This window comes from Strigops habroptila, chromosome 20, assembly GCF_004027225.2.
Source record: "Strigops habroptila isolate Jane chromosome 20, bStrHab1.2.pri, whole genome shotgun sequence".
Classification (NCBI taxonomy): domain Eukaryota; kingdom Metazoa; phylum Chordata; class Aves; order Psittaciformes; family Psittacidae; genus Strigops; species Strigops habroptila.
This window is the reverse complement of record NC_044296.2, coordinates 3,990,450-4,005,429: the sequence shown is the minus strand read 5'-3', so window position 1 is coordinate 4,005,429 and position 14,980 is coordinate 3,990,450. Positions and strand designations below refer to the sequence as shown.

The 14,980-nt window shown below is 44.3% G+C and overlaps 1 protein-coding gene across 2 annotated transcripts in view; it reads left to right on the top strand.

The window, feature by feature from the left end:
* Positions 1-14,980, top strand: part of CERS4 (ceramide synthase 4) — a 38,169-nt gene that overhangs the window by 1,392 nt on the left and 21,797 nt on the right. Inside the window, exons 2-3 of one of the 2 annotated variants that reach the window (XM_030509627.1) lie at positions 1,666-1,720; positions 13,704-13,877. In XM_030509627.1, the coding sequence (XP_030365487.1) occupies positions 1,701-1,720; positions 13,704-13,877 (194 nt within the window). In that variant the 5' untranslated portion in view covers positions 1,666-1,700. The remainder of the gene's footprint in view (positions 1-1,665; positions 1,721-13,703; positions 13,878-14,980) is intronic. The other variant, XM_030509628.1, reaches the window with a different exon arrangement.

The following is a 14,980-nucleotide window of genomic DNA, read 5'->3' as shown; positions in this document are numbered from 1 at the left end:
GCTCTCGTATGGCCAACAGGGATGACTGGTTGTGAGACGTGAGGCTGTGCTGGCGATTGATGTGTTTATGAGCTCAGGTTTATCAAGATAGTCAGGAGATTTAGAGAGACATAAAAATGCAGAGGAGCTTGTCCCCCATTTCTGTGTGGGGTTTTTTTGGTGTGTGTTTGTTATTTAAAGGAAAAAGCTGTTATGTTGTTAGCTGAAGGCTATATGTTGGGAGGTATAGACTTTGTGAGACGCTTGTGTTCAGAGCAGTGAGGAAGCTGGCAGCATTGCAAAGTGCATCTGATGTTAAGCCCAAAGTGCTTTTTACCTGCTGAGTGAGGAATACCTGTTAGCTTGTACAAACTGGTGAAATTCATATAAAATGTAGATTTTTATTAATCTAATTCCCTTCTCATGTTAGAGTTATACTAAGGAGATAAAGCAGAAAGTAGCAGTTTCTCAGATTGATAGCATTCCTGGCAGGAAGGAGAGCAAATACACACAGTGAAAAGTGATTATTACATTGTCCTTCTGTTATAGACCACCTAAATCTGCAGAAGCTGAGTTTATTTTTACAGTCTGTCACACGGGGAATTCAGAGAGACTCGGCCTCTCTGTTCACATGTGGCAAAGATTGGATTCCTGCTGCTAACTGCACAGGCTGTGCTTGAGGAGCTCATGCTCCTTTCAGCTCTGATTAAAATGAGAAGGTCTCTTTTGAGTTGGTGCCCTTTTACCATGTGCTTAGTGTCTGGCGAGACCCTTCCGTACCAAGAGAGACAAATGGTCGTGCTTAGGGATGTGTCAATTCTCTGCTCTTACCTCCCAAGTTTACCTCGGGACATGGACCTGTCTAAACTCTGAAGCCCTGAGGTTATGTACTCATGCAGACATGATAGGTTTAAAAGTTCAGATTTTTAGTGTGCACTCTTTTTGGCAGAACTAAGGAAAGCTCCTTTTTAAAACTTCTCCACTTGAGGGAGTCCCTTTTCTTCTCTTCATGGAGTCACAAGCTTGATGTAAGACATTTTTGTTGTGGTTTTGAAGGCTACTTATGGTTTTCTGACATCCTTTTGAGTGCTGAACTTAAATGGTGTCTAGTCTGGAGGAGAGCATGGGCTCTGAAGAGTCAGTATCATGACAACAGCCAATTTTTTATAGACCTAGCAGTGTCCAGTAAACACCAAAACAACCATATTGATCATTCCTGCAGTTGAGAATTTTCCTGAATGGCAGCTGATGAAGATCTCTTGACAAGGGCCTGTAGGGACAGGACAAGGGGAATGGCTTTAACCTGCCAGAGGGGAGATTGAGATGAGCTCTGAGGCAGAAGCTCTTCCCTGTGAGGGTGCTGAGGCGCTGGCACAGGGTGCCCAGAGAAGCTGTGGCTGCCCCATCCCTGGCAGTGTTCAAGGCCAGGTTGGACACAGGGGCTTGGAGCAACCTGCTCTAGTGGAAGGTGTCCCTGCCCGTGGCAGGGGGTTGGAGCTGGAGGAGCTTTAAGGTCCCTTCCAACACAAAGCAGTCTGGGATTCCATGATTCTTTGTGATGTGATGCTGAGGGCCACTGCAATTTAATTGCATATATACACTCAGAAAATGCCTGGAGCTGCATATGTAATATACTTAGGCTTAATTTTGTGTTTTGTTTTGGTTTTATTTTGGGTTTTTTTTCAGATTCCTTTTGCAGAAGCCAGCAAAGACTTGAAGATATGAATCCAGATATTTCCAGGTATGGTGTAGCAGTTGGACACTTGGAGCTCAGTGGAGGTGTTTTCTGCAACAGAACAGTTTGCTGAGCTTGAGCTGCATTTCTGCAGCCACTTGTGCTTTTCTCTTTTACCTTGCATTGAGCCTGCACAAACGATTTTGAAGCCAGGTAGTGAACTGCATTGAGGAACCAGCATGGAGTAAAATGAACCCCAAGTCAAAGAAAAGAAGTTGTAAGTTTTAACCCAAATCTTTTTTCAGCCTGGTTCTCTCTGAAGCCTTACACATTCTTGTGTTGAGTATGGGGGGTGCTGGCAGTGAAGTGGGAGTGATGGCCAGGAACGGGTGGAGGCCGGGCTCTAGGCTTTGATGGCAGTGTTGGTTTACACTGGCTCTCTGTTATAAGGAACCCGTCTCAGCAGGGGATCCTTTCACACTGGAAAAGAGCAGTGGTTTCATTTGAAGGACTGTAGTGGCTCTCTCCACCCATTGATAGACTCTTAAAGGAAACATGTCTGTTTCTTCCCTCGCTGTGTTCGCCGGTGCTCTGCTCTTTGGCTTGGTGCAGGTGAAGGCAAACTTAGAAGAAATGAGATTGTAAAATCTCCAAAGAACTAACATCCACAAGTCAAAACAAACAGTACATCTTGATTTTCTGTACTGCGAGCTCTAACTAACATGTACTTGTTCTCTAAATGCTGAACATTAAGTCTATATCTCACAGCACTATTTGGAACATCACATTTTTAAAGAATTTTGCTCTTTGGATGCATCCAAACATTGCTGTGACATAACAAGTACATGGTAAAATCCAGTTTAAAGAGGGGAGCACAGTTTTGAACTGACTCTACTTTAGCTGTGAATTTAGAGCCTGTTGATAGAACGAAAGTTACCTAAGGAAACAAGATTTCCAGGGTCAGGATCGCTTATTGTTGCTCTCGTATTTTATCTCCTGCTTGTATTTCTGATGAAAGATCACCTCCTTTTAGAGGATATAAGACGTTATGTCAAAATTTGTGTGTAATGTTTTCAAAAGACAAAATCAGAGGAATTTTTCTGTTTAGAGATGATGCTGAGGTAAAAGCATGAAGGCAGAACTCCCAAAATAATGATTTCCGTGTGATTTTTCCTGTCAAGTTATTTGTGGCCAATTGAAGCAAGGAGAAAGCGATCCTCAGTATCTTGTGTTTTAAAAATAACCCCTGAGCTCAGCCAGCATGAACCAGGGTTGTGAGGTTCTGACTTTGTGAGGGGGATCCAAATGGCTGTGGCTGTCACTCTGGCCTGTGCTCCGGGCTGAAGCTGGAGCAGGCCTGATTGTCTCAGCTCAGGCGGGACCAAACAGCTGCCTGCAGTGCAGAGAGATTAATCCATGTATTGGAGAGAGATTGGCCCAGTGTGGAATAAATGTGGTGCAGGAGAGATTGTGAAGATGGTCCCAGTGTACATCACATCCAGAGACCATCCCGTAACGCCAGAGTTGCTGGATAAAAACCATGGTGTGGTTGCAGCCTTCAGTATCCTGACAAATAACAGAGTGTCCCATAATGATTTATTTTTATAAGCGGTAAAGCACAGTTGGAGACAGGTTCTTTTGATGTTAGATAGTATTTCAGCAAAGAAGAGGACAGTTCCTGCTGAAAGAACTTGTTACGTTCTGCTTTATAAGCTCTTTGTGTTTGCCAAGACCTGCTCCCATGGGTCCTGACGGTATTACAGGGCTTTCAAGTTATCTTTCTAATCAAGACTAATTCACATTCAGATTTGTTTTTAAATAACCATCGTCATCTGATAGATTGCATTTCTCATTAAGCAGTAATGATTGTGAAAAGTGAGTCACAATTCTTTTCATCTTGGAGAAAGGCGCATCTTTTCTATTGGTTGCTCTTTCTCAATGCTTTTAATGTATTTTGCATTTGTGGTATAGTTGGGAATGCAGATGTCATTCTCAGATAAGGTTTTCTGTTTTGAAATTAAAAACGATGAAAACGTACCAGCTCGAGAGGTGTAAGAGTATCATTTAAAAAAAAAAAAATCTTAAATTTCCTTTTTGTTTTTTTCATTCTCTAAGCTTTGGAACAGGCTGGAGAGTTTGTGGGAACAAATACCTGGGAAACTGATGGATCTGGTGATACTGAGATTCAAAGCCAGCTCATACAGAGTAATTAAAGCCTGTGTGTTTCCTGCAGGAGGGAGGAGAACGAGGACTGTGTGAAAAGTCCTGCTCTGCATCGTGTAGGTTGTAGTACAGGACACCTCCCTCAACTTCCCAAATGCATCCCAACTGAGAGAGAACTTTTCTCATCTGTGTTGGCATTCAAGATGATCCAGTTCCACTTTGATGTTTTATCTTTGCTTGATCAGTGGCAGAGAAGTCACACGCATCTGTCCCTTTGTCTTGTTTATCACAACTGAGCTGCTGCGAGGGCTGGAGCAGCTCTGCTCTGGAGCCAGGCTGAGAGAGCTGGGCTGGGGCAGCCTGGAGAAGAGAAGGCTCCTGAAGGGGAGACCTTAGAGCAGCTCCAGTGCCTAAAGGGGCTGCAGGAAACCTGGAGAGGGGCTTTGGACAAGGGCCTGTAGGGACAGGCCAAGGGGAATGGCTTTAACCTGCCAGAGGGGAGACTGAGATGAGCTCTGAGGCAGAAGCTCTTCCCTGTGAGGGTGCTGAGGCGCTGGCACAGGGTGCCCAGAGAAGCTGTGGCTGCCCCATCCCTGGCAGTGTTCAAGGCCAGGTTGGACACAGGGGCTTGGAGCAACCTGCTCTAGTGGAAGGTGTCCCTGCCCGTGGCAGGGGGTTGGAACTGGATGAGCTTTAAGGTCCCTTCCAACACAAACCAGGCTGGGATTCTGTGAAAACTGTTTGAAGGAGAAGGTCTCACTAGGACTGCCTGACTCTTGCTGTGTTTTGTACTGATGAATTCAGAGAAAGGAGAGATGAGCAGTTCAGGTAGAAGTAAGCTCCTTCTTGATTTCTCTGTGTGATTTTCCAACCTGAATTAGCTCACTGCAGCCTGAGACCAATAACTTAATTTTCTTCCTCAGTTAAATCATGTGACAGCAGCCAGTGGCAGCTATTTCTACAGCAAGACTGGAGGAAATAGCAGGCATTGGAAGAGAGAATGAAGGAAAATACCCAGAGAAATTGTTGAGTAGCTCATTTGGATTTTCTAGGTGCCTCTTTCTTGCATTCTACATTTGTACTCTCTCGAGGTACACACGTAGCTCTGGGAATATATGTCTTTATGTATTTCGAGGAGATGTTCTAGCTGGTACTTCAGATGCCTCAGTTGCCTTACTTGGACACTAGTCGTGTCAGATGTACTTACTAAGATTTCGGGAGGGTAGGTTTTGGCTTGTTCTGGCATCTCTTTGGTGGGATCTCATGGGAGAGTGTCTGGCAGGCAAAGGGGCCTGGACAGTTGGTTGATCTTCCAGGACAACCTCATCTAAGCACAAGTACAGTCCATCCCAACATGCAAGAAGGCAAACAAAAATGGTAGGAGGCCAGCAGAGATGAACATGAACTTGTTAGCTGAGCTCAAACACAGAATGGAAGTATCAGGAAGGTGGAAGGGGGGATGGATGGCCAGGAGGAATATAGAAGTGCTGCCTGTGTGTAGAAGAATGCAGATAGGAAAGCCACACCTCAGCGGGAGTGAGGGATGCGAAGGGCGAACAGAAGGGCTTCTGTTGAAAGTACATTGGCAGTAAGAGGGAGGATAAGAGAAGTTGGGCCCGCTGCTCTGACTACCTTCTGACCAGGGACATGGTGAAGCCAGAAAGTACTCACTGCCTTTTCTTGTTTTTAACTTGTTAAACCAGTACTTGTTTTTCCTTGGGCAAACCCAAGGAGCTGGACTCACCCCCCTCAGTGAGGGATGATGGAATGAGAAGAGCTGTCTGATTGCATCCTGATGTGGATGGGTGACATCAGCCTGGGACCTGCGCTGTGGGTCAGACCTGGCAGTCTGCTTGGGAGCCAGACACTCACAGGCAGAGCAACCCAGCAGCAAAGGAGCTGCCAAGCAGAGCACAAGGTAGGGAAGTTAGTAAGTATTTTGTGCTGGCTAAGGAAGATGTTCACTGCAGATCTAGGTAAGCAAGTTTGTCTGCTCACTGGACTTTTTATTTGCAGCTTGTAGCATTTGTTTGGGCATTTTATGCTTTTTCTGGGACAGAGATCTCTCAAAAGAGGGTGTATATGAAAATTGTTGCCTTGGAACAGAGAAGCACATGCCCAGCATGCACCAAAGTGTGAAGTAGGGTTAATGTTAATGAAAAGCTGGGAAGTCTAGGAAGCAAGGCAAAACAAGTCAGTTCTCTCTGAGGGCTAAAAGGAGATGTTTTCTTAGGCAAAGGGTTTTGGAGGTGAATTTTACCTTTCTGCTTTTAAAGTTAGCAGTGAAGAATCAAGCTTCTGTTGGGACTGGTGGTGGAAGTAAGCAAATGGTGAAAAGTTCCTTGGAAAAGTTGAAGAATAGTAAAATGAATTGATGCATGGGTGGGCAGCAGACATGAAATAGTTTCATAGTAAATGTCAGCTGGTAGATCTAGGTGAGGCGAACATCTGAAAGCCAGGAAGTTGAAGATAGCGGGTCATTGGTGGAGAAACAAGGCTGCACAAACATTTCCAATTTTCAGCCAGCTTGCAAAGAAGAGGAGATGGAGAACAAAGTCTGGATGAGGTGAGTGAGCCTGGAGAACGTAGTGTTGATGATTACAAAGGGAAGGAGACTGTGGTTTTGTTTCTTTCACTACTAGTCGGAGACGAAAAACAGTCTTCTTTCATGCCAGAAAGAGGTGAGATTCTGCCAGCAGTCGTGGTTTTAAGGAAAACACAGGAACATTCAGAATTGCAAGAGAGAGATGAGAAAGCTGGGGAACAGAAGAGAAATAAAGCAGAATTAGCTGCAAGTAAAGAGATTCGTACCCAAGGTTCCATGTCTTTGAAGATTCTGCATCAGTTATGGCCAGAGCAAACAGACTTCTAATCATCCCCAAAAGAAGTTGAAAGAAATGGAGGTGAGTTTATAGGGAAGAGGGTGGTGGGTCTGTAGAGAAGTTATTTGGACAGAGTGAGGAGAAGGCATGCCAAGAGAGTGATGGTCAGTGGGTGGTTCATGGACTGGAGCTATAAGGAAAGTGTTGTGGGTTTGGTTTTGGTGTGGTTTGGTTTCTTTGTTAGCCATGGGAGGACATTCTTAGAGAGGCATTTTTCTTGATTGATAAATCTCAGCTGAGTCCTTTGGACACTGTTCGTCCATAGCTGAATTCACTTGATAATAAAAGCCTTAAAATGGTAAAGAACCAACAGAGGGATAGGGACAGAGAGGGAGCTCAGGCAGAGGGAATGCTGTTAGTGATAAAGCAGTACCAGAAAGCAACTTAAAGCAACACCAGGGCAGCTAACAGGGATGAGGAAATGGAAATGAACATTGCAAAGCTGAAGTGGAATTGGAGAAGGTTAATGCAGGAGACTGGCACTAGCTAATCTCTATCTCATGCTGAAAATAATGGTACCTTTAATTCAGAATTCTGGAGCAAACATTTTTGGGGGTTTTCTTATCTATAAAGTTTACCCAATCTTTAGTGCCAATACTTCATATATGTTAGAAAAAAGGTGTGAAAAATGTTAGAAAAAATATGTGGAAAAAAAAAAAAATAGGACAAAACCCACTGGAAACTGAGATGAGGAGATTAAATGTAATATGGGTGTTCAAAACACAGCCATTGTCACATTACTCTGAGCTTTCCTTGTTAAAATGACTTATTTCTGCATGAGAGGTGCAGTAAGCATGTCTGAACTTGTGTAGCTGGAACAGGTAGTTAAAGTGGAAGACATCAGGACTGTGCGAAGTATCAAATACATAAGAAACTGCCTAGAAGAGTTATTGGGAGAGAAATTACCCCTGGAATTCTGGAATAATTGCTTTCTTAGCAAATTAGTTAAAGGTTCAAGTGAGTAATATGCAGTGATAACGCAAATTCAGGAAGTATTGACCAGAGTAAGACTGGAATACAATGGCTCTTCCAATTTGAAATAACAGGGAACCCTTATAAATATCATAGAATAGTTTGGGTTGGAAGGGATCTTCAAAAGTCACCTAGTCCAACCCTTCCTGCAATGAGCAGGGACATCTTCAACTAGATGAGGTTGTTCAGAACCAAAGGACTCTGTTTCTTGACCTCAACTGCTTCTCAGAAAGATAGGACAAACCTCTCCATTGTGGTTTCCAGCACATCAAGATCTAAGTGGCTCTGCGGCTTTTCATTATCTCAGCCCTAGCCCCATGACAAACATAAAGCAACTTGAATGGAGCAGCAATGTGACTGCATCCTTAGGGTGGTGTGCTTCCACATCAGCTGAGCATTTCCCCTGTGGCAGCACTGTGCTGTTGGTGGTTAATTAAGTCCTGGGAAAACTGGCTTTACCAGGAAGTCTTTGGCAGGAATATCTGTGCTGGTTCTGGCAGCAATGTCATTAGTATGATGCTGCACTTAAGCTAAATAAGACTTGGCAGACCTAAGCTTGGCCCAGAGCCACTTTGGAGCTGTTTGTGCCTGTGGCATTGTTCACCCACAAACCTGTATAATCCACCTGCAGACAATGGGCCATCTCTGGTATCATCAAGAACTGGAAGGCCTTCATAGTCAGACTAAGAGGAATGAAATAGCACGGTGGGCTAAGTTCTATATGTGGGGACTAACAGCAGAGCTTTGTATTAAAAACGTGGATGTTAATGCTAGGCACTCCTCTCATTCACATTCTTTATTGAGGTTATTTTGTACCTACCAGAGGGTTTAGGAACAGCTTTCTAGTATGAACAATTGATGCAGAAACACTGAGACACCACTAATAGAGCTTGGTGTGATCCCCCCCTAATGAGGGGATCACTGTTGCTTGTCATAGCAAAAAGCTGAAAGTGGCCCATGAAGTCTTGGATGTTCCTAAAATAAACAGCTTTCTGAGGCAGAGAGGATGAGGAAATAATTTAATGAGTGCTATGCTGGAATGTGGAAAGGAGTTGGAAGTTCTGTGCTATTGGGGTGAGAATTCCTACAGCAAAGACCAAAATTACCATTGCATCCATGTTAGCAGGATCTGCTGTGCTGAGGTTAAGGTGGAGGTAGGAGGGTTGGGGAAGGAATGTTAGTCAAAAAGCAAATTAAAAACTCATGTAAACTTGCTTTTAAAAGCAAATTATGGATCATTTTCTTAAAAGCAACTTGAAAACTCCAGTATAATCTTTTCTTTCCTGTGTATCTTTACAGTGTAAGCAGGGAATGGTGGCCGATCCAGTAATGGCTAGCCTAATGCTGTAGCTGTAAAAACAGGCTGAGAGACCTGGGCTTGTACAGCCAGCAGAAGAGAAGGCTCCTGAAGGGGAGACCTTAGAGCAGCTCCAGTGCCTAAAGGGGGCTACAAGAAAGCTGGAGAGGGGCTTTGGACAAGGGCCTGTAGGGACTGAACAAGGGGAATGGCTTTAACCTGCCAGAGGGGAGATTGAGATGAGCTCTGAGGCAGAAGCTCTTCCCTGTGAGGGTGCTGAGGCGCTGGCACAGGGTGCCCAGAGAAGCTGTGGCTGCCCCATCCCTGGCAGTGTTCAAGGCCAGGTTGGACACAGGGGCTTGGAGCAACCTGCTCTAGTGGAAGGTGTCCCTGCCCATGGCAGGGGGTTGGAACTGGAGGAGCTTTAAGGTCCCTTCCAACCCAAACCAGTCTGTGAGTCTAAACTGCAGGGTAGGTACCTATACCAAGACATCGTAAAAGTGAGAGGGTGATTATCCAGTTTTCCACAAAGACTCGTCAGTCTTCTCTCTCTTTTTTCTCCACCCTTATCTCCAATATTCACATATGTAAATTTACATGAGTATTCATGTGTCTATATATTAATGTTTAGTTTGGGACTTGAATCTTTAAGTGAATCAGCAGAATAACTCTGTGACCATGTCAGCACAGTTACATTTTCTGGCTAAACCTGTTTAGCCATTTTACCTGTGAGACAAGGAGTGACCTTTCTAGCTAGACGCTGTGCTTTGAAAGTAAAACTGTACATAAATCTGTCCCTAAGGGGTTTCAGTACCAGTTCCTGTCTATGGCTCGGGGTTCAGGAAGCCCTTCAGAGCTGCTCTTTGCTGCAATGTGCAGATACTGCAGGTGCATTACGGCTGGCCACCACAGAAATTCCTGCTTTCCTTGGAGCAGCTCAGTGCAGCCTGTCAGCAGAGACCTTTGTAACTCTAAGGATTCAGATAAAACCCCCAAGTTTAAAAACAAAGGAAAGGCAAGAATTAACAAAGTGTGTGGATAGGACTGCTGGGCTGCACCAAGTCCAATTGTTTCAATAGCTTCTAGCTTTGTCATAGAATCATGGAATGGTTTGGGCTGGAAGGGACCTCCTACCACAGGCAGGGACATCTTCCACTAGACCAGGTTGCTCCAAGCCCTGTCCAACGTGGCCTTGAACACTGTGTGAACTCCTAATGCTGATCTGTTCGGAGTCAGGTAGGGGAGCTTGTTTTGGGGTGTTGGTTTTCCCTCTGTTCTTGCTGAACTCGTCTGTGTGAGAGGCTGTCTCTGTTACACTTGCATTCAGCGCTGGAGGGCTTGGTGCTGTGTATTATTACAAAGCTCCAACTAATAACACAGGATGCTCTGTGAGGCATAAAAAACTTTGGAGAGAGAAAGGGGCCTGCTGATGCTTTCCTATTTGTGCTCAAAGGGCATTTTAGACACACCATTGTCTTCAGCTTTCCAGCTGCCTCCACTTGGGAACTTGGCCTGTGTGAGTCGCAGAAGATAACTTCTGCACTCACTTCATACTGAAGCCATCTCTGTATTTTCACCATGTGTAAAGATAGCTGCAGACATAAAGAAATCTTCCAGGAAGGTAATCCAGGCTATATATAGTTTGCACATGAGAGTATATTAGATAATGGCTGTTTACTTCCTTAGCACTTTGAGTCTAAGAATATTTCCCCTAAGCAAGTTGGAAGATTTATTTTACATCCTCCCCACAGAGAGCCCTTGGCAGAGTTCAGCTTTACCAAGCATGTGTTGCAGCTTTTTGTGCTGCTGCCAGACATCTCGTGTTCTGGAGGGAGAATCCTTGGTTGTGTAATTGCAAAGCTTGCTACCGTGGCAGCTTTCCCTAACCTGCCTGCTGCCTCTGCACTGTGAGAGAACCCTGGGGTACTGACCACATGTTTTCTGCAGAGCTGAAGCAGGGAGGAAATGTAGTTCTAGGTATTCCTGATGCTTTTCCTGACCAGAGCTGAGACTTTTAACAGCTAAGAAAGTTTAACAACACTTCCAAGGTCGGTGTCTTTCATGCCTTGTAAAGCTCTTTGTAATTCAGACACCTTGCTTGGCGACCTGGCTTCTCCAAGCTGGTATCCAGTGCCTATCTGAAGTGCACGAGCTGTTTTGGAGCACTGCCACCATGCTTCATAGTGCTGGTGTGTTGAATTCGTTGCAGGATAAGCCCATACTTGCACAGTTTACTTTGACAGAGATACTTTCTGCACTGTAACTGTAGAGTTTTGTGTTCACACGGTCTATAGGTGATTTGGGGACATCCTGTAAACATGATTCACTGAGGCTCTGAGGTTGAGCACAGCAGCCAGCCTGTCCCATGGGCTGTGCCACCCAAGAGGAGCTATACCAGTTAGTAACATGTTTATTGAGTAGTCTGAAAAGATTTCTCTGACATCTATGCATGTGAGCTTCAGGTAGCTTCAACACACGGAGCCCTGTCACCACTTTCCCATGGTCCTGGCTTTAGGTGCCATTTCTGAATCACCAAAGGCAAGATAGAAAGGGAACTAGTGCTAAAGGATCCTACAGCCCTGCCAGAGAAGGGGACAGGCAGTGGGTAGCAGATGTTCCCACCTTAAAGCAGCCCTGGTGCGGGAAGTGAGGATGTACTCTAGGCCCCAGGGATTTATGGAGGCTTGAGATTTGTCAGGCAGCTTAAAAACCGTTGCATCTTGATTGTCAGACTCTTAAAACAGAATTTCAAGAGTCTATAAATCCTGTTTATCTTCCTTTTATGTGCCAATAATTTTTGTCCAGGCATTGCACTGGAAAGAGAGCTAGCAGAAGGAATGGAGAACAGCCTGGAAGTGGGAGCAAAACCGCAGTTTCCAGAGTTGCAGAAGCTGCACCAGGAAGGAAATACTATGATTATGTCAAACTGAAAGCTGGTAAAAGTCCAGTTCTTTCTGGTGCTGGTGAAGTGGACATTAGCCTTGCTGCCACTTCTTTTTCTTGCAGTTCTGCAGGATGTCAGGCTTCTGATTTGTAGGGGGTATTTATATTTGTGGGTTTTGGTATCAAGAGCTGAAATCATGCAGGGAGGAGGAGAAGAATGCAGTTTTAGTAAGATGATTTTCCTTTTTTTGGGGGGAGAAGGGGAAAGTGTTTTCCTGCTTTGTATATCTTAAATGGTCAGAAAGTTTGCATCCACTTGCTATCAGTTACACCTCTCTGTGATCAGCTTTGTTATACTGAATTGGCTGTGCATGCTGCAGGAAAAGTGAGTCCCATTAGAAGAAATAGAGTCCTGTTCTTCCGTGTTCTAGATGGATCAGACACATTGAGATGAATAATAATGTCCAAATCCAGAAAAGGCATCACGATTCAGATGATATCCCTCAGACTCTGCAAAATTCTGGAATAAGGCAGATAGTCAGTTTAACTAACAAACTAACTACTTCTGAATGAAAGATATCTCACAAATCAACTGTATGATTAATTTTCAATCTGTTAGGCAGTTCTCCTTACAGAAAATGGACCAGGGCTTGAGCCTCCACTAGGTGAGATGCTTTATGATATTCAGGTGAGACACTTGCTGTGTAAATCACATGAGTTATCTAAATTACATGCTTTTCCCCTTTGTTTTGTAAGGTAGCATTTCATGTGTGCTGTTCAGATGAGTTCAATGGCATCTCATTCCCATGTTTCCTCTTTCCTTGTTCTATGCCTGCCCAGAGGTTGTTTGACTTCTGTTCAGAGCTTGTGTTTGGGAGATTTGTTGGTATCAGCTAGAACGAGCAGCCTTTATTGGAGGGTGGTACAGTTCATATTTGTGTATGAGGCAGAATTATCTCGCAACAGTATTTTCATGTTGACTTCTTTGTTACACCCATTCCACTGCCTTTTATGCTGCTCTGATCATGTATGTAAATCCCACCTTCAGGCATGGTCTTTAAAATTACATTATGAATCCAGCTTACCACTTAGCACACAAATTCTTACCTGGAAGTATTTTCCTTAATCATTTCAAGCAGAAGATAGATCTTTTTTACTTTTTAAAAGGTGAAGTTTCAGAATAATATTAGTTACAATGCATGCAGAAGTACACAAAGTGGAATTGCAATCGTAGAATCCCAGACTGGTTTGGGTTGAAGGGACCTTCAAGCTCAACCAGTTCCAACGCCCTGCTGTGGGCAGGGACACCTTCCACTAGAGCAGGTTGCTCCAAGCCCCTGTGTCCAACCTGGCCTTGAACACTGCCAGGGATGGGGCAGCCACAGTGTATAAATAGAAACAAATGCAAAAGATCAAAGACTAAAAAATACGGATATGTGCATATGAAAGGACAACTGGCAGCCAGCCCTGGAGCAGACTTGCTGCATCCTCATGATACCAAGCTGTCAGTCTCTACAAAGGAACCTGTGAGCTGGAGAAGCTGCAGTATTCAACTTAAAACCTTCAGATACACCTTGCTGAGAATGACACTGTTGAATTCTGAGGCATTTATCTCCATTTTAGCCCTTTTTTGGTTCTGTGCCAGGAGTCATCAGTCAACGAGCACCTGATAAAAATCTGGGAGCAGATTATCAGTTCCTTGGGCGCTGGTGCATCCCACACCTCTTCTGCTTTCAAAGCCAGATGCAACCTCAGCAAGGGTGTAATCCTTCCTCTGCTTCAGCGGCTTGTGCTGGCAGGTTTGCTGTGTGCGAGGCTGCCCTCAGTTCATTCTGCTCTCTCTTCCTTCCAGGATGGCACATTCTCTGTATGAGTGGCTCTGGCACCATGAGTTCTGGCTGCCCCCAGGAATCACTTGGGAGGACATGCAAGAGTCTGAAGATGTCCATTACCCTCAGCCTCGTGATCTCCTGCTCAGTATTCCTTTTGCTTTAATCTTGGTTGTCATTAGATGTGCCTTTGAAAGGTAAGTTATTTAGTACTATTTGGGTTTTTTTAGGGTTAATGCTGGCAGTTCAGGTCCAAAAGCTGACTTTAGTGTCTGGGCCAATGTATGGCTGAAGAGATCCACAGAAATTACAGCTCATAAAGTCTGCTGAGGTGCATTTTTCAGCTCTTTCTTTTCAGCCCTGTGTACTGGCTAAAGAAGTGTGTTGAACATAGAACACAAAACCTACCTTTAAGGTCTAGTTATGAGCCATGTGAGTTCCTACGCTTAAAACAGGTAGGCCTTGAATGAGCTTTATTATGCTTGTGTTTTAGAAGGCAGACAAGCTGTTTTGTGTTTTGTTGCATGTTACTGGCAGGTTTTGGGTCAAGTGTAGCGGCAATCGTGTTTAGACTACCCAAATACAGTTAAGTCTCCTTTATCTTGGGTAATGGGGACCTGGGGTATCACACCTGACAGACAAGCCTCAGTAAGGTGCATTAGATTAGGCTGAGTCATCTGACCTCAGGATCAGCCACAAAAATGTGTGCATGTCCCTGACCACTGCTCTGGGTTCGGGAGTGCCATGTAGAGACATTTGTAGCTGCTTCTTTCTTTCCAGAACCACGTAAGTGTTTTGCATATTACTCTAGAGCACAGAAAATTTGGGGGTTATGGCAAAGGCATAGCTAGAAATCCTGCAGGGTTCATTGACTCAGAGTTTCATAAAGATCCTGAGCTGGTGCTGTTGCTTTATGCAGTTTAGTCTATAGTTAGCATGGTGTCTGTAACACTCTATGATTTGCTGGTGGGTAACTGAGATTTACCATGGTGTCACCCATTGTCAAGACTGCAGAGTAATTCCCCTTTCGTGATCCCGAATACTCTTTAAAGTGGTACTCACTGGACTCAAAAATCCCTATTCCTTGCTGCTGATCGAAGAGGTAATATCTTCTGAAATGGTTTAGTCAAATCTACAGTGGTTTGAAGCTTAGAAAAAGGGGAAAAAGACAATTAAAATGTCATCTTTTTGAAAAAGAAGATGACAGATGGAATTACACCTCTGCAGGTTAGGAAGATGCGGCTTCTCCAGATTCTCTGTGCTACACGGACAGATTGGAAAAGTTTATAGAAGTTGAAAT